The 20,161-nt window shown below is 35.4% G+C and overlaps 1 protein-coding gene across 9 annotated transcripts in view; it reads right to left on the bottom strand.

Moving 5' to 3' along the window:
* Positions 1-334: 334 nt before the first annotated feature.
* The window catches only part of PALS1 (protein associated with LIN7 1, MAGUK p55 family member), a 73,866-nt gene continuing 54,039 nt past the window's right edge, over positions 335-20,161 (bottom strand). For all 9 annotated transcript variants that reach the window (XM_072761765.1, XM_072761770.1, XM_072761764.1 and 6 more), the window contains 7 exons: positions 17,135-17,318; positions 15,262-15,333; positions 14,594-14,665; positions 11,774-11,941; positions 10,701-10,903; positions 9,791-9,901; positions 335-3,212 (listed from right to left, as the gene is read on the bottom strand). In XM_072761765.1, the coding sequence (XP_072617866.1) occupies positions 3,036-3,212; positions 9,791-9,901; positions 10,701-10,903; positions 11,774-11,941; positions 14,594-14,665; positions 15,262-15,333; positions 17,135-17,318 (987 nt within the window). In that variant the 3' untranslated portion in view covers positions 335-3,035. The remainder of the gene's footprint in view (positions 3,213-9,790; positions 9,902-10,700; positions 10,904-11,773; positions 11,942-14,593; positions 14,666-15,261; positions 15,334-17,134; positions 17,319-20,161) is intronic.

Below are 20,161 nucleotides of genomic sequence, written 5' to 3'. Positions count from 1 at the left end.
TGGTACAGTAGAAAAGTTAATGTTCTAGATTTGTCAACTCAATATAGAACAATCCTAGCCTCTGTCCCTCAATACTTGGCAGCTGCATTTAAGTAGAATTTGCCCAAGTATTACATACCTTTTCCCCTAGAAAATGCTTAAGTTCACAGTGTTAAGCTATCATAAAACAAGGAAATTGAACCTACATCTGTGCCAATAGGGGGCACTCCCCCACCACGAAGAATAAACTAAAAGGTATTTTATGATTCATGCAGAGGTTCCAATGGACTTATTTCTGGCAAAAACTTGAAGACGGGATGGTTAGGTGAGTTGAAACATTGAATAGCAAAGGATGTAAACACCGAACATACTCAAGTGATTTTATTTGAAATATACTTTTACTTGGTTTTTACAATACAGTGTGCAGTATGACAACTCAAAATAAGAGTGCAGATACAAGATAGGAGTACAAAGGAGGATTAACAATAGATGTCAAAAAGGTTACCTTTTTTTAAGGCTAAATCCCTGGTTTATATTTTCCATACACATTCACAAAATTACATTCAAATTATTCCTTATCAATACTTATTCCTTAGGCCATGAGAAAAGGAAAAAATCCAGACATACTCTCCATATAAAGCAAATCTGGATTAGCCTAAATACTATTTTTCATTTGTTCTGACTTATGAAAATTTAGCAAAGGTATTTCCTTATTTGAACTAACGTGCATTTTATTAGCTATTGATCTCATTCCTGTAAGTGGGTAAGACCTCCCCCAAACTGGGGTCTCCAATCAGAACCACAAAGGACATAAAATGGAACTGGCCAGAGCAGTTGGACAACTGAGTGTATAGCCAGACTTTTTTTTTTTAAAGGAAGTCAGCAACAACTAAGTTTTCACTTTGTTGAGGGACTGTGTTGAGTATCAACACATTCATGTCACTAGGACTGAGGAAATTTTGGAATATAAACATTTTTATCCCTCTTCCATTGCTGATAAGGAGAGAACCGCAGGACTTCACTGACCTCTAAAATCACTTGTCAGCTTAGATTACTTAAAAGTGTACGATAACTTGCACACGTGCCTTGGTAGGGGATTTGCTTGTGAAAGCACAGGGCCCTAGTGTGGCTCTACGGTCTGTATGCTAACTCAGGAACTGGCACAACAGCTAAACTGCCAACCTTTTAGATCTTGGGATTGAAACAGTTTTCAGTTATGAAAAGCAGCTCGTAAAACTCCACTGTCTACCATAGACTACCCATCATTCCTTAGGAGAAAGCAAACTGGAAAACTGAGAAGATTAAGTGCTAAATAATTCCTTGGTTTTCTCTGTCCTAAGCTGGAGTGTTTCAGATCTGAAAAGATAGGATGTATGGCATTCCTTCCCTTGACCCAGGAACATATAGTTACTTTCTTCCTAAGGAACGGTTAGCTTGAAAGTATTTCCGTATAAGACACACATTGCAGCCAACTTCAAGGCCATGCAAATTTGAACAAAGAAAACATAAACTATCTACATTTGTTCAAGTAAAATTACATAGAAATCAAATATATACACAACACCAGGACAAACTACTCATTAAAAACAATTGCTTATGTTAAATTAAGTGACAACTCTATGTTGTTATTCCAGTGTTTAGCTTTGGGAACAGGAAATGCTGTAGCTAAAGTCCTAAAAATAAAATCAAGACATTCACATTTGAGGTCGTTTGACACACATAATACCATCCCTAAAGGCTTGAAAAGACTACAAATGAACTTTCCATGCCAGTTACAGAAGTTGAATTTTAAAGCTATAGCTATAGAGACAGTGAAATGAAAATCCCATTAGCTTAAACAGCAAGCCACTGCATTCTGGTTCTAAGAGGCAGAACTTGATAGAATAAAAACCTGTATGCTTAACCACCCCTCACCCCTGACCCCATGTTCTTTTCCTATAATGTTCAAATGACTTTCAGGTCATCCTTTCCTTGTGATCTCAAAGTCGATTGTTAGAGTATTTCCCCTTGGCTATAATTTTATTCCAATGCTGAACAAGTGTTATCAATGACCATTTGTCAACTTATTAAATATTAATATACAGTAGCAGCTATTCATCCAGAATTCCAGTTTATTACCTATATTTGGTATAGTCTTCAAATTATACTATGTTCATATATAAAAATGCAAAACTGTCAAAGGTGCTATGTCCTCTCACGTATATGAAAAACTATTTGCATCATGAGGAAGAAATTAACCATCAAGTTTATATGACCATCTGCCATTCATAAAAGTGTTAACTTCTACATTCTCTTGTACTATGCCCATCACAGAAAGGAAACAAGGTTATAGAATCACTTGTGACAATTTGAGCAAAAAATTCAGAAAATCATTAAAAAGATCAGCATATGCTATAGTTTAGCTAGATCACAATCTGTTGTGTACAGTGAAATCTGATCCACAAAGTCTGAGCTAAAAAACTGGTAATTCTAATGGAATGTTTTAGAATTAAAAGACATACAAATGAATTCAAGCCTAACAGAGTAGGTTGAGACCAAAATGGCACTTTTTTTTTTTTTTAACTTTTTAGGAAAATATTTTTGGTAACAAAACTAGCTTTCTAACCAAATACTGTCCTGCCCAGTGCACAGAAGCACAGTCCCCCCTCCCATTCCCATGAAGTTCTTAAGTTAACTGTTAAATAGCATCAGTATTTTTAACTACGTGAGACACGGACTGCTGTGTATATACACACAATTTTTTCAAGGAAAAACCAGACAGAAGACTTAGGTGAAAATAGAATTAAAAGGTTTTTACATAGATGAATGGAACTGGTCTGCTGAAAGCTTCCATTTAGAATCCCCAGAGGAGGCAAGAACCTCTAAAGCCATGTACAGTGAATAAAGACTGCTATGCACAAATTGCCTAAGGGGATTTTCTCACCAGTTTGAGATCAAAGAACAGGTCTACAGCTTATACGGCCTGCCACCTCAGGGTCTTGCTCAAGTATCAGGGCTCTCTTCCTAGTGGCAGTTGCCAGATCAAGTCCAATTATACCACAGAATGGATGTTTCCCTCACCTCAGCCAACTGGACGGCACCCACTGAGGTTCAGTATCAAGTTTGTTAATTAACCTAAGCAATTCCTGATAGGCTTTATCAAGATCTGAATTCACAATTGCTGTGTCAAAGTAGTGGCCATTGTTCTGCTCCATCTCTCTAGTCTTTTCAATGATTTCTCTCAACTCTTCAGGCTGTAAAGAGAAGACAAAAACAGGTAATTCCATTCCTTATCAAAACATACAATGAGTCAGAGATGATTCAAGAACAAAAAATAACCTTATATTGCTTGCTGTCTCAAAATATGTCCCCCTTCAGGAGCTCCTCTTCAACCCTTTTCATGGGCTCAGTGATTTCCTTTGCTCTGGTGTCTTCAGGATTCATACTGAATCATTTGGGACTCAATGTAACTTGTTTATACTGCTACTCAGGTTTTCATGTAGCTGTTTTACCCACTAGACTAGAGGCTTCAAAAGCCAAGACTATTACTTAGAATTCCCTACAGACATTTGTTTTCAAGCATTTTGGGGCATCATAACCTTTCCCTAAAAAATAACATCTTTTGTAATACAGAGTGAAGCTTTCTGGTTGAAACAAGGTTGGTAGGACCCAAAATGCCATCTACTCTTGGCTTTATAAAGATGCACTGTCCTTTATATCTGTTGCAGAGTTCGGCAGGATGAACATGGGAAAAGGAAAGATCAATAGAATGAAATGGGTATCCTTCTATGAAAACACTGCTGGTCAACCCAAGATTTAATCTAATGTTTTGGGGGAATTACTTGGCTTTAAACTGCTTCTCTGTTTTCAGTACACAAAGGAGGTCTTTAAAGATGCAAAAAAGTATCTTAAGATGAGTTTGGGAAATGATACAAAACAGACTACTTTACTACACTGGTAAAGGAAGTAGCTGTTTCACACAGATGAGCAGGTGGTAAGGCAGGGTGTGGAACTTATTCAGAACACTCTGATTACCATGCACATGTGTTCAAGAAAGTAAAACTACCCCAAAATCACCTGTCAATGAAGAGAACTAATTTAACTCAAATCCAAACATCTCAGATATGAAAGTCACACACCAGTATTACATTGGACCCACAATACAGAACTTATTCAACTGGTTGAGCTTCTGTAACAGTAGGAAACATTAAAAATATGACATCTCTGGCTTGTTCTGAGGCAGTTTCTTGTGTGGCTCTCTAATTTTCATTCTGGAATGTTGTGCATCTGGCTGTGGTACACAGAAGAACCCTTTGTTTCCTAGGGGACTCTACTACATCATTCTAACTAAACACACTGTAACATTCTTGCTAAAACTTGGGCTTACTCAAATCTCAAGATTATTGGAAGAACATTCCAGAAGTCAAAACAGAATCTAAACTTTGTGGTGCTAGAGTTGAAATGTAAAGCCCTACATCTCACAGATTCACATAGCCAATCCACCTAGTTTTTATCAAATTTAAAGCATTATTTTGTCTTTTGCCAAAATGGTTTATACCATTTGTTTCTATTTTAAAGCTTTTATTTATTTGAGAGAGTGAACAAGAGAGAGCACAAGCAGGGGGAGGGCCAGAGAGAGAAGGAGAAGCAGACTCCTCGGTGGGCAGGGAGCCCAACACAGGGCTCAGTCCCAGGACCCTGAGAATCATGACCCAAGCAGAAGGCTGAGGCCGACACTTAACCAACTGAGCCACCCAGGCTCCCCCATTTATTTTAATTTAGGTTTTAATTTCCAACTATTTTTCAAATCACAATTCATGACTAAGATGAAACAAAATTATTTTTGCTCAAAAAGTTCTGGACTGAAAAAATTGGCCTATAGGCAAAATAGACTATAACAGTTCGATACTATCAGTTTACCACTCTCGGGCCCCCATTCTAGTAGAGAGATTCTACAATCAGATTAACTGATTATTTACATTCTGCATCCAGTGAGGAACACAGCCCCTTCCTGATTAGCACCATTTCATAGAGTTAAAACTGAGGACTTATTTTTGTTCAACACTTTTACTGTATGACTGATAAAAAAGCAGTACCGGAAATACCAAAGGAAATTAAACATAGGTGGAAAAAAATGGCAGTAAGATACACCACCCTTTATACATTCTCAGCATTGTGCATGGAACATGCGCCCAGATAGAACTGATGTTGGGTCACAAAATAAGGCACAAACATTTCTGAAAGATTCACATCTTTACAGACTATGTTCTCTGACCACAATGAAATTATAAATCAGTAAATTTTTTTTTAATCTCCAAATATGTGGAAATTACATACTTCTAAATAACCTATGTGTTCAAGAAGAAAATGACAGGGAATGAGAAAATATTTCTAACAAAGTGATAATGAAAGACAACCTCAAAATTTGTACAATGCAATTAAGGAACTGTTTAGAGGGAAATTTATACCTTCATATTAGAAAAGAAGACTTAAAAATCTAAGTTTTCTTCAGAAACTAGAGCAAGTGCAAATTAAAGCCAAAGTAAGTATAAGTCAATTAAATAGAAAAGAGACAAATAAGAATATTAACAAAGACAAAAGGCCTCTGACTTAGTTTTTTCTTTTAAGATTTGAAAGTGAAGAGAGCACTGTGGGGGGGGGGGGGAGAAAAAGAATCTCAAGTAGACTCCCCACTGAGTGAAAAGCCCAGCACAATGCTTGCTCCATCTCATGACCCTGAGATCATGACCTGAACCAAAACCAAAAGTTAGACACTTAAATGACTGAGCCACCCAGGTACCACTGCCCCCCACTGGCTTAGTTCTTTTTCTAGTGTTCTGGTTATTTCTTTTAATTTCCATATAAATTTTAAAATCATCTTTTCAATTTCTATAGAAACACTTGCTAAGACTTTTCTTTCTTGGTAATGATTTACTTGAGATAAAATTCATTTACAATTTACCCATTTTAAATGAACAATTTTAATTGTTTTTAATATAGTCACAGAGTTGTGCAATCAACACCACAATTTCAGAGTATTTTCATCACCCACCCCCTCTCCCCAGCCAAAAACCTCATATCCGTAGGCAGTCACACCCCATTTTCTACCAATTCCCAGCTGTAGGCAACCACTAATCTACTTTAGGTCCTTATAGATTTGCCTATTCTGGACATTCCACAAAATAAATGGTCTTTTGTGACTGGCTTCTTTCACTTATAATGCTTTCAAGGTTCATCCATGTTGTACAATGTATGAGTACTTCATTCCTTTTTATGACTTTTTTTGAGACTTAAAATAAAGCTGCAGTAATCAAGACTGTGTTATTAGCATAAACATGGGAAAGAGTCCAGAAATAATCCCCACCCTGCTGTCTGCTACATATCTGACCAGGTCATTTTTTAAAAAGGTTCCAATATAATTCAACAGAAAAAAGGATAGTCTTTTCCAGATAATGCTACAGCAATTGAATATCCATGTGTGTTAAAAAACAAAACAAAAATAAACGCCAAACCAACCACCACCCTAAACAAATTCAGGCCTAAAAGTAAAAGCGAATACAAGAAAGGTTTTACAAGAAAACAGGATAAAATCTTTATAATCTTGGAGCAGGCAAATTTTTTAAGACAGTAAACAAAAATCATTTTAAGAAAAATGAAAAAGTCCACAGCTTAGACACTTGTGATCTTCAAAAGATATCATTACAAAATTTTCTGAGAAAATATATTAGAATTTTTACAACTCAGTAAGAAAACAACCCAATTTAGGGATCCCTGGGTGGCGCAGCGGTTTGGCGCCTGCCTTTGGCCCAGGGCGCGATCCTGGAGACCCGGGATCGAATCCCACGTCGGGCTCCCGGTGCATGGAGCCTGCTTCTCCCTCTGCCTGTGTCTCTGCCTCTCTCTCTCTCTCTGTGACTATCATAAATAAATTAAAAAAAATTAAAAAAAAAAAAAAAGAAAACAACCCAATTTATTTTTAAAAAGACATTTCACAAAAGAATATGCTTAAATAACTACATGGAAAGACACTATCCTTACTCATCAGGAAAATACAAATGAAAACCTTAATGGTAACACATCACACCTATCAGAATGGCAAAAAATGTTAACAAAAAGCAAAATCTGGAAAGGATGTGGAACAAATGGCACCAAACTGATTTAAAATAGTTTTGCAGCTTTATACAGTTAAAACATACACTTACCATTTGATCCAGCAATTCAAGAGAAACAACATAGATGTCCATCAAAAGATTATGAAGGCTTAGAGCTGCTTTAATCATACTAGCTCAGAATTGGAAAGAACCCAAATAATTTTTAACTGATGAATACATTGTGATATATTAAGCTCATGGTATACCACTCAGCAATATGAAGGTATGAACTACTGTTTGATGCAACAGTGATGAATCTCAAAAACATTATGTTGATCAAAAGCCAGACGTAAACTTAAATATACTCTATGGTTCCATTTATATGAATTTCTAGGAGAGACAAAATAAATCTACAGTGACAAAGCACTAGTGATTGCCTAGGGAAGAATGGAAGGGTATTAACTTCAAAGAAACATGAGAAAATTTTCTAGAGTGATGAAGATGTTCTAAATCTCTACTGGCATGGTAGTGACACAGGTGTATACACTTTGCCAGACTCACATTACACAAATAAAATGTACGTATTTAATTGAACATAAAATAATTTCAATGAAGTTAATTTTTAAAAATCAGAGAATTCTCATTAGAAAATCAAACATACTGTAAAGTGTTAAAACATTTTGGTACTGATTAAGTTCTTCCTTTAAAAATATGTATAATTAGGGGCACATGGGTGGCTCAGTGGTTGAGTGTCTGCCTTTGGTTCAGGTCATGATCCTGGGGTCCTGGGATCGAGTGCTGCATCGGGCTTCCTGCAATTATAATTGATAATTGGTATCTTTTCTAGACCTTACTCAATATGGGATAGCTAATTCAAAATAAATAATAGTATAAATAATTCCATGAGAACATTACCTGGCACCACCAACCCAAAGAAAGTTGCCTAACATATTTTGGAATGGTATATAGCCCTTGCAGGATACTGAATCCTTGGAGAAGAAAAACATAACAAAAAGTGTGCATATTAGAAAATAGAAAAAGGCTGAATAAGTAGGAGGAAGCTCACTCTAGTCCACCCTTTTCCTTCAATGACCATGGTATTTCTGGTCTACCAAAGTAGTTACTGGGCACTAAGTTTCATAGTTTTAGTTTTATTTTCTTTATTGTGATCCCACTCAAGAACAGCCAGTGGCCATGTCCCATTTTTTTCTGTATCATCCCAAATGCTAAGAACAGCAGATACTCTGACTCCATTAATTTATGAACTCACAACTGTGTTGCAAACATAAAAAAGGGTGAACGCTACTTTAGCCAGCTAAACAGATCACTACTTTAGCCTAAACAGATCAACCAGAGTTGTGTGTATCATGTAGGATGGAAAAATCCTTATTTGTCTATAGCCTAAGACCCTGAAAAATACAATCTTCACATATAGATTGAATAATAAACATGAGGGATGCATGGGTGGCTCAGCAGTTGAGTGTCTGCATTTGGCTCAGGGCATGATCCCGGAGTCCCAGGATCGAGTCCCACATCAGGCTCCCTGCAGGGAGCCTGCTTCTCCCTCTGCCTGTGTCTCTGCCTCTCTCTTGTATGTCTCTCATGAATAAATAAATTTTAAAAATCTTGAAAAAAAATAAGAAATATGAATAGACCAAGAATGAAAAAAGACCTATCTTGGGGAGGAAGAAAGAGGGTTGGTGGTTATGGTGTACAGCCAAGAATCATAAGAAAGGAGTAATAGTATGCTTTTAATGACCTCTTTTTAAAAAATATTTTATTTATCTGAGAGAGCATGGGCAGGGGCAGGGGTAGAGGGACAGGGAGAAGCAGATTCCTTGCTGAGCTGGGTGCCTGATGCAGGGCTCGATCCCAGGACCCCAAGATCATGGTCTGAGCCAAAGGCAGATGCTTAACTGAGTCACCCAGGCACCCCACTTTTAATGACTTTTAAGGATTTTATAAAGAAGAGTGTTATGTGTATTTATGGCTTTAAGGAGATTTAGAGAGCAAATGAAATAAGGAAAACTGATTCCTCTGTAAAAAAAAAATATTTAAGAAATCAGCAAAACCAAGGAAAAGTCTGTTACTTTGATACAGTAAGTCACTTGACAGTTTTCATTTCACACATTTAAATAAAGTCAGTGCTTTCTGATCAATACATTAGTATATAATAATTTTATTATTAATGTTTAGTAAAGTGTGAACTAACCTCAACCATGTCCAGTTTCTAAAATAATTTTTTTTTTCCCTTTCAGATCACATGAGAAGACTGAGAAGACAAATAGAACATAAATTTCAATGAGAAAAAAGAAGAGAAAAGTGAGAGCATCCAATTCTGGCTCCCCACGTATGCAGAATATCTGCAAAGAAAAGTGGGTAATTCCTAAGAATCTGCAGAGAAGTTTTCTTGGGGGAAGAGAGCAGGGGGTTACATAATCCCTACTGGAAATAACCGATGTAAAGAAGATTAAGGGTGTTTTAAGGAGTGCCAAAGGTATTATACATTTGGGGTAGCAATAGGGAATGTGTGGAAAACAGTAAGAGAAGCCCCCTACTTTATAGAGCTGCCACAATCCAGCCAGAGACAACAAGAGCAATTTTGGGAAAAGTGATATGGCAGAAAGAATAACCAGTTTGAAAGCTCAAGCTAATGTAGCTTTTAAGCAGTGTGACATATTAGGTGATGCCTGTTTCATGTTTTCTTTCAATGGAATGGTAGAACACTATAATAACTCTACCTTTGGATTCTTGCCCTCCTTGGCCAATAGTGCCCGAAGTCTTTCTTGTGAAGGGGGTGCGATGAAGATAATATATGGTTTCAAGTCTGAATTCCGGAGAGTCTTCAAGGACTAAAAAAAAAGATATTTTGGATCTTTACATTCATTTTCATCATGTAACTACTTCCCAATAATATACTTGGAATAATAATGTCATTAAAAAAACAAACATTGCCTATGAGTGTTTCCAAGCATCTTTGTAACAAACAATTCAAAATATTTTCCGATTCTACCATTCACTGTAAGAATATATCGTGTAGCTGTAACACAGACACACACACAGACACACACACAAATTAGCTTGCCCTGTTTATATAATAAAAGAAAAAATAATGACACTGAAGGTCTACAACTGTGATGCTAAAATATCCTCTAAGAAGCTCACATAAAGATTATAAATAACCATATTCAAAATCCTTTCCGGAGGAAGTAGAAATAAGCAGTAATGTTACCATGTGCTGGGGTCTAAATGCAATCAGAATAGGAAGAACTCCACATACATACACAAAAGAAGTTCTGGAAAAGTATACCTGAGAAAAAGCAGACTGAATCAGGAGACTGGTTTTCACCCTGCCTTTGCCATTGCATGACTATGTGTTCCTAAACTGAAGCACTCTACCAAAACGGGGATTATAGGAACATGACCTTTTCTATCTGAAACGTCATTAATTAAGACAACATGCTTAACAACTCTAAGTTCTTTGATAAATATGTTAGCCTGAGTAATATAAGGAATCCTGAAAGCATTTAGTAAAAATATACTTTTCTTACAGTCAAATGTTTATAATTGAAACAATAGAGACTAAGCTCTTTAGTCCACTAAAAAAACACAGGATCAGTGGGGGGGAAAATGTATGAGAAATTTATTTACCTGTGTACGAAGACTTAAAAGACAGATTTTGCCAGAGTTGATCACTTGCCGTACTGAATCTATGCTGGTTCCATACAAATTTTTCTCAAATTCACCATGTTCAATGAACTTTCCAGCTGCTATGTCTGCCTCAAATGCTTGCCGTGAAACAAAGTGGTAATCTCTACCAGCTACTTCGTGGTCTCGCCTACTCCGAGTTGTATCTAGGCACACAAAATCAGGTAAAAATAGCGGCATGGGTCAGAGTAAGCAGGGGGATAATTCTGCTAGTCAGGAATAGTTTCAGTTTTGTAACATAGATTAAATGTAAAAAGGTGAATTGAGGAAATCTTAAAACCCCATGGTTTAACAATGATTTGTTTTATTTCTAGACTAAGAAATGAACAAAAAAACATGGTTTTAGTATCTTAAACACTGCTACTCATCTTTTCCTAAAGTTTATTTCCTAAGATTAGGTAGGCACTGCATCATCTTTTTTTTTTTTTTTTTTTTTTTTAACTCTCCCACCCCCTAAGTACTATATAATCTAAACAGAATTTCTGTGTTCAGGGATTAGGTCTAAATTTCTAACTTCTGGGCAGCCCCGGTGGCGCAGCGGTTTGGTGCCGCCTGCAGCCTGGGGTGTGATCCTGGAGACCCAGGATCAAATCCCACGTCAGGCTCCCTGTGTGGAGCCTGCTTCTCTCTCTGCCTGTGTCTCTGCCTCTCTCTCTGTTTCTATGAATAAATAAATAAAATATTAAAAACAAACAAACAAACAAACAAATAAATAAATAAATTTCTATCTTCTGCATAAGTTTAAAAGCCAGGAGCTGATTCCATATTGAACAGGGAATTTTAAGATAACCAAATTAAAATTCATTCAGAGAATAATTAGTACCATAGAAAAAACCCCGAAATTTCTCAATAATGACTACCTTGAGTTACAAATTCCCAAAAGATATTCTTAAAACAAAGTTCTTTTTTCCTGGGTAAAACTATTTTTGATAAATTGGATGAAAAATTTCCCTCCAGTTAGGTTCTAAGATAGTACACTGAAAAGTACAGGAAAATGGGAATGCATCCAAACTTACGAGGAACTGCAGATGCAAAACGGTCTTTTTCTTTGTTCATGAGCCTCTGACGCAATTCATTCTGGCCACAGTTCTGTGGACCAATCAAAATGATAGGTCTTTTCCTATTTGCTGGCTGATGATAAAGTGACATTTCCTCATAAGTTAAGATCTCTTCATTGTCATAATCTTTGAAAAAGATAAAAATTAAACACTTCAGATAGAATTATTACCATGTAATAAAGATACACTCATAGATATTCAAAAACAATTAGAAAGAAAGAAAATTTATTATTAAAAACATTTAACCCTTTGGATCAAGATAAGTAATAATCAGGTAGGATTATATAAATATTTTCCTTCCCAGATACTATGAAAACAAAACAGACAATATATTAATCCTTCTGTAAGTATTTATTCCTTTTCTTTTTTTAAGTTGAATGTTTTAATACAATAAAAATACACTGCTTGTGCTGTAAAATAGTTTACAGCCAATACTTTGACAGAGGGTGGGGTAACCACTGGAGGAACTAATGAGCAAATGGTCTGTCATTTTTGTTAAACAGGGATACTAATACAGCACTCAGAGGTTGGCTTAAGGATCAGACACACTATATATGCTGAGTACAATACCTGGCATAGATATACATTTAAAATAGCAGCTACAAGCTAATGTAATCAGAGAAAGTAGGAACATTTTTCTGTGACTATAGAACGTGAAAACAAGTCGTAACTGCTATCCAAACTTGGAATACTAAAATTAACCTGAGTTCATGATTTAAGAAGAGGTATAAACTGTGATATGTAGGATAACATCCCTAAAGCCCACAATCCAGATGAAATCAGAGCTGCCAAGTTGTAAGAAACAAATGCAGACAACAAGCAGCCTGCCATCTTCTCACTCATTATTACTTTCCCTGACCAGGAAAAGAGCATAAGATGTGTAGTCACATTCAACTGTAAGTTCCATGGGGGCAGGCAGGCATCTTGGTCTTGCCAGTACTTAGTACAGAATGCTGAGCAGGAACTCAAACTATCGAAATTCTAGCTCAACTATATAGAAGCTTTAAGAACTTAAGCAGATCTTTAATATCTGAACTTCAATATATTCATTATAATCTCAAGGAATTTATTGTTAGACCTAAATGGATGAAGGTTTCTAAAGCATACAGTTACTGCCCCTGGAAGAGAGCGGTTATTATAAATGATAATTATTATTAATAAAAATATGTTACAATGATGCCATTATGAAATGTATTTCCTGCCCTTCCCAAAATGCCAAAATGCCTTGCCCTCTGAAAAATCAGAGTTCTTTCTTTTTTTTTATTTAAAGATTTTATTTATTTAGTCAGAGAGAGAGAGAGAGAGAGAGAGAGAGACAGGCAGAGACACAGGCAGAGGGAAAAACAGGTTCCATGCTGGGAGCCTGACACGGGACTCAATCCCGGGTCTCCAGGATCACGCCCTGGGCCGGTGCCAAACCGCTGGGCCACTGGGGCTGCCCCAGAGTTCTTTCTTTTAACATGTACAGACTGTGGCAGTATTTTAATTTATAAAGAATTATATATCTGCATGCTTTAGATTTGCAGGTTTTCTATAGTATAATAGCTATTAGAGCAGAACCAATTTAGTGTGTTTCAAAGGATAAAGAAACAGGTATTAATCACTTACCTAAATATAGAGGAAAGGATTAAAAATTCAATAAATCTGAGTTATACAATGTTTCAATTAGTATTAAAGATGCTTATTTTAGAAAAAAAGTAGATTGAATCTCAGATTTAGTTTTAAATGGGATTTTTCAATAACCTGTAAAATTTTATTTTCATGTTTATGCTAAAAAAAATTTCTCAAGGTATTAAGAGAATAACTTATAAATTGTTATTCCTTTATATAAATAGGAAGTTAAACAGTGCCTTTGCTTTATTTATTTGGTTTCTTTCTGACCAGAACCAAAGGAGGGGTAGCAAATTCTAATGCACTTAAGGACCAATCAAGAAGGCAATGAAAAGCAGTAAAATCAGGCTGGGTTTATAAAAACTGGATGTGGTGGAAACTGTTGAACTCAGATAGGAGGTGCCTAATAGACAATAGTCATCACTCAAGTCCAGCAGACTGCTGTCAACTAGGGACTACAAGCCCTGTGTTATTAAAGCCTTTGATTTGAAGAGAAGCTATAATAAAAACTTTTTTAATCCTAGTAACAACAACAACAACAAAAACAAACAAAAAACAACTCTCCTATGTGCCTGACTCAGTCAGCAGGCAGCAGGCTCTGTAGAATGGGTTGCCTTGGTGACATGAATTATTACAGAAAAAATACTCATTTTTACTTAAAATACAACCATGTTTTTGTAATTTGTTAGAGGTATATATTAATTTCACAAATAAAGTAGGAAAAACAGGAAACTAGCAATATAACACTATATAATGCTAAACTAATTTTTATGCTAGTTTTTCTCTAAATTCAAAATGCTACATTATTCATAAGATTTCAAAAGAAAATAATTTCTGCTAAAGACTTTCTTAAGCATATATGTAACATTCAGCAGAAAACAGGACTAGAAATATAACTCCCTGAAAACAGTTTAATTTCTTTCATGTGTGGGATATGGACCTCTTCCAGATATAAATCCAGCTATCTCTAAGAATAGAGCTCACCATCATTTTTGGGGTGAGGGGGAGAGGGGCAAAGGGGCAGAGAGAGAAGAGAGACAATCTTAAGCAAGCTTCACGCCCAGCATGGAGCCCAGAGCTTGATCTCATGACCCCGAGATCATGACCTGAGCCAAAATCAAGAGTCAGATGCTTACCCGATTAAACCACCCAGGTGCCCAAACTCACCATCATTTTTATTGGCATTATATAAAACCTTTTTCCTCTTCTTTTTATTCTTCTTTGCACACCACAGCTTTCCTGTTGAACAATCAAAAACTAACTGTAAACGTAGGACTTATTTCCTTGAATAAAGCTATGTATTTCAAATTGAAGAATTCAAATAGTTTTCCATTTAAATTTATAAACACATATTGTTGTATAGAACTATTTTTCAGGGAAATAGCTGTAATTTTTCATTAGTCTCAAATTACAGATGATCTTTAATACTTAAATCCTCTTTCTTTAGTTATAAGATAATTAGTTTTGCCTCTCATATCACCCTTCCCATGAATACATATTTGACTATTCTGATATGTAGAATTTTTTTTTTATTTATTTGAGAGAGAGTGCACAAGTAAGCTAGCATGAGCAGGGGAGGGGTAGAGGAAGAGAGAGAGAATCCTCAAGCAGACTCTTCTCTGAGCAGGAAGCCCAATGTAGGGCTTGATCCCAGGACCCTGAGATCATGACTTAAGTTGAAATCAAGTTGGCTGCCTAACCAACCTAACCAACCCAGGCACCCCAATACTCCTAGGATTTTAAAAGAAAATAATTTCTGATTATAAATCAGATATGTACATTTAAACACAGTTCCAGATGGAGACCCAAGAAACCAAGAAATATAAATGTCCAACCTGATTTTTCTGGCTCCTTGTCTTCTTCTATGGTTTGCTTCATGGCTTCTCTTTGCTGCTGAAAGCTTTTCCCTTAGTAGCAGAAAGAAAAGAGTAAAATTTAAGACAAAAGAATATGTTTTTTGTTTTTCAGTCAAGGGGAATATAACTCTTCTTCACTTATATCCCCTTAAATCTTTCTGCCATGGAGGAAAATAACTCTTCTTCTTCACTTATATCCCCTTTTAAATCTTTCTGCCACCATATGGGCCTATGTCAGCTATGATTATAAGCCCCCAAATGTTTAAAGTATTAAGTTTCAACTTTACTATCAGCCAGTCCTAGGATATGTAGTAGTAAAGTATATATACATCATCTATTAGAAAAGGTAAGTAATAAACCAGTGTTAGAAAATGTTAACAGCTCAATTTTTCAAAGCTTTCTTTGAGCATTTACTATGTGGAAAGTACTATGCTGGATCCTGATTCTGGATCATTTAGAATTCTCTCAAATCAAATCAATTAATTCCAGGAGTTAACTTCACAAAATAATAAGTGAACACTCATCACTTTTTGATTTTAAGATATACCTCAATATATTCCCTTGCATTTATTATTTCTAATCTCCTTTTCTTTGTATGTATGTGTATGTTTTAGTGATTTTTTTATTTCCACCTTTAAGCTACCAGTGATATAAATAATGAAAAACATACAATGGTTTCCCTCTCAGAATTAAGATTTTAATTAGGAGGCTTTCAAGGTTTTTGATTTTTATTTTCTTTTCGGTTATCTACCTTAAAGTCAAATGTATTTTTTCTGAAGGATAAAAGTGGTTTTACTTAGAAATTTTGGATTAGAGTTCTACTTTTTAAATTTTTATATCTAGTTCTTTTTTGTTTCAAGCCAAGGATTCTTAGAAATCAATAAGCAAATTCTATCTATGTTGGGATAATCAGCAGAACTTGTGCATTTTCATAAGAGCACAAGCAAAAACATTAATACTGAGTTTGACACACATAAGAAGTATTATAGATAACCACATTATCTTTAGGAGCTATACAGATTGTATTCCAAGTAAAAACAAGTAATTATGAGGTGAGGGGGAAATTTTAAGAGCATTAAAATTTAAAAATAAGTAAAAAAGCTTTTTAAAGTAAGTATCTGATTTTGACAGATTCAGAAAAAAAAGGAACAAAATAATTTTTGGTCAGTTACATATTAAAATGTTTAAGAACATTATAGTCATGTACTTCTACGGCACATTTTTATAGTACATACATATGTAGACTGCTATTGTAATGGCAATCTGGACAATATGACCTCTTAAGAAGTCTTCTAATTCTAACATTTAAAACCATCATCAAACTCAAACTAAGGTGGGTCCATTTATTTGTCCTATAACAAGATTTACAAATGATATCACGGAAATCTCCTTTATGCACTTCTATACTTTCAGAAACTCAATGTAAGCAGTCAAAATACTCTAGTTCTAAATATTTATGGGCTAGGTCTGTCATGATGAGAAGATATCAAATTGATATCTAGCACAAACACGAAGTAGAACATGATGGATATTCAGTATTCCAAGATTTCTAGAGTACTGTCTTGTGTGTTACTGTGAAGAATCAAAGGTGCAGCATTATCCTCTGAAGTTAGTATAAGAAGCTCATTCCTCATTCTCTGATATATGACTGAGGATAGACAAAAATTTAGTTTTAGCTTTTGTGTTTTAAAACAGAGGATTTATGGCTTTCTGTCACCTTATTAATACACATAAAGACCCAACTCATGAAAAAGTAATCATTTTTTAAAAGACATGAAAAAGTGAATTTTTCTCTGTGAAGGCTTGTATTTTAAATGTTCTTTTAAGTATGTTCTACTATATTGTCTTTTACCTGGAACAAGCCCAGCTAGAGGTTGATTATCTTCATCCCCTTCCCTATAGGCTTGCCACCAATTTGGATCTTCTTGACTAATGATATGAAGTATATCCCCTTTTTGAAAAGATAGCCCTAATTCTCGACATGGAACATAAGGGTCATCTGAGGGATCATAATCAAAATGAGCTTTCACGTGGATCTAAAAGATAAAAAGGATAAAAATCAAAACAACACAGTAATGATGAAATGACAACACAAAATATTCAGCATAAATATAATTAAAATGTTACAATTTTTCATTAGTGCAAAGCAATTATGAGTTGAAAGAAGGGAGGTTTAGTTAAGTAGCAGCAGTATTTTCTCAGGCTTCTCTATTTTCTTTGATTAACTTCATCTCTCTGTTAACTGCAAACTCATACAAAAGTAAAAAACAAACAAACACTGTACAAGCCATTGCACTGTTAGCCACTAACAACCCTGAAGTGCTAAGGGACCTCAAAGACTTGAAAGCAGCAGAGGGAATATAACTGAGACCCCTTCCCCCTCCATTCCTGACTTTTGAAAACAATGACTCTGTAATAAGGTATGTAATTTCTAAACCACAATCACTTGGAAAGGTAGACTGTACTTCATTGCATCTGTCACCTACTTAGAGTGTCAGTTTCCCAAATACCCTCTTCCTTTCTTGGATACATTGTGTGACTGTGCCTTCAACTTCTGTTTTTCTTTCAAAAGGATGTGTTTAGGTTCATCAACAATCACACCCCAAACAGCTAAAATTATCTAAATCAAATTTATAATAAATTCCTATTGGGTTCTATTTGTAGGCTTTGAAATTTAACTAGTGGTACAAGTTATAATTTTTGTTAACAATGTACTTCTGCTATCAAAAAAAATATATATTACACTTACAGCATGAATCTTCTTGAAAGCTATTTCCTACTCTCTTCCAGTATACCTCCATAAGATATAACAAAGTTATATCTTAATTCTAAGGCGTTTATAAAGGAATTAATATTCTTTTTTAACTTCTCCATCTGTAATTTTTATCCCACTTGGTTAAGTGGCATGTGTCATTTCCAAAATCTGTAAGATGTCCATTTTCGTTTAATGAAATTTAACACTTGTACACAATGAGTGCTTCTGCCCGGTGCAGGTTAAATTTCTGGTTTCAGCTAAATAAGTCAAGCATTTGATTGACATCCTAGGAATTCTAGAATTCAGAGTCCTTTTCTATCCAATTGTTATCTGTCTTCCTTAACTAAGACTTTTGTCTTCACCATAATTGAAGCTACCTATCATAAAGATAATACTGGCTTGCCTCAAAAACTGTTTTATGAGAAGACAATATCTTTCAGTTCCTTAAGCACAATATTTGACTATTCTCAATAACGATGGACTGTATGAAATTTGATAAAATACTTTCTAAGTGATAGATACGTGTGTGTGTGTGTATATATATATATATATACACACACACACACACACACACACATATATATATACACGGCATATATATATATATGGCATAACCAAGAATTCTCATGAAAGCAGCAGCCTCTTTCAGAAATTATGCTTGAGGGTGTCATTAAACAATATTTTTATAATTTCAAAAAAATGTATTACTAGCTACCGTAAAGAAGAAATGAGGAAATCTAAGTCCTAATATATAAAGAATAACATTGAGGTAAAGCAATAAAATGGTCCAGTTAAAAAAATGTAGAATTTACATGTTAGTCTGCTTTTTGGGGGGGGTAGTTTTTCACAGATGAACTTCATAAATTCAAAGAGTACACAAAATCATAAGTGTATGGCTCAATGAATTTTCACAAATGAAACATACCTGTATAACAAGCACACAAATCAAGAAGCAGAGTACCCAGAAATCCTGTCTTATGCTCTTTCAGTCACTAACCACCCTATGTCCTCCAAGGGTAAACATCATTCTGATTCCTAGAAGTATAGATTACTTTCCCCAGTATTTTACTTCATACAATTTAATCACATAATATTCACTATTGGGTTAAATATGGTTCAGAGACTTCATTCATTTTGACAGTGTTCTGCTGCATTCCAAGTACAGAGTGCCCTAATAATGAACCTTGTTCTTGATGTGAAAATAGAGACCAAACGTGAATTTTATAAAGTTATACAAAGGTAGCAGAGAATCAGAACGCAGTTCAGACGCTGGTTAAAGAGATTATACATACAATTTTGTGATCCTGGTATGAGAGGTAGGATAATCTAGAAGTACCTAATATGTAGGATTATAAAAAAAACCTTCTGCTTGACTATCATCTCTGTCAATCAGTGCTTCCAAAATCTGCTCAGATTGTTGTTTTTTCGCCAAAAGTCTTGGAAATCTAAATATGGGATTATAGGGGTTACTTAAGGTGGTGAAGAGATCATTTTTGTTATCAGCCTTTTAGAGATCTATGAAACCATACTTGGTCACCTGACTGATGATTTTGTCAAATTTCTGAAAGCAATACTCAGCACATTTTCAAAGTGTTCTGCTCAGATCACCTGCCTGGAATATTTATCAAAATACTAAATTCTTATGCCACATCTCAGACTTCAGGTTCTGCATTTTAACTAGGTTCCTGTGATAACTTATATATATGCTGTTTAAAACGTACCCTATGGCACTGGGTGGCTCAGTCAGTTAAACTGTCTGCCTTTGTCTCAGGTCATGATTTCCTGGGATCGAGTCCTGCATCAGGCTCCTTGCTCCACGGGGAGTCTGCTTACCCTCTGCCCCATTTTCTCTCTCACATAAATAAAATCTTAAAAAAAAATAACACACCCTAAAATCTTTGGGAACTACCCTGAGGGAAACTAATTAGACCATGGTGGAGGCTGTATCTAGGTCTGTAACTGTTGCCAAAGGATAACAAAATCAGCCAGAGATGCTTTTCTCTCTCCTCTTGCCTAGGTGTCAACCTTGACTATTCAGTTTTAGTTGGTTTGGAATGAGGCCTCTCTCTGTGTAGACTGAAGAAGAGTATAGAGGGCAAATGTTTTGCTTATATTAACAAGTTT

The sequence above is a fragment of the Vulpes vulpes genome, chromosome 6, assembly GCF_048418805.1.
Source record: "Vulpes vulpes isolate BD-2025 chromosome 6, VulVul3, whole genome shotgun sequence".
Classification (NCBI taxonomy): domain Eukaryota; kingdom Metazoa; phylum Chordata; class Mammalia; order Carnivora; family Canidae; genus Vulpes; species Vulpes vulpes.
The sequence above is the reverse complement of the archived record's forward strand: the minus strand, read 5'-3'. Positions and strand labels throughout refer to the sequence as shown.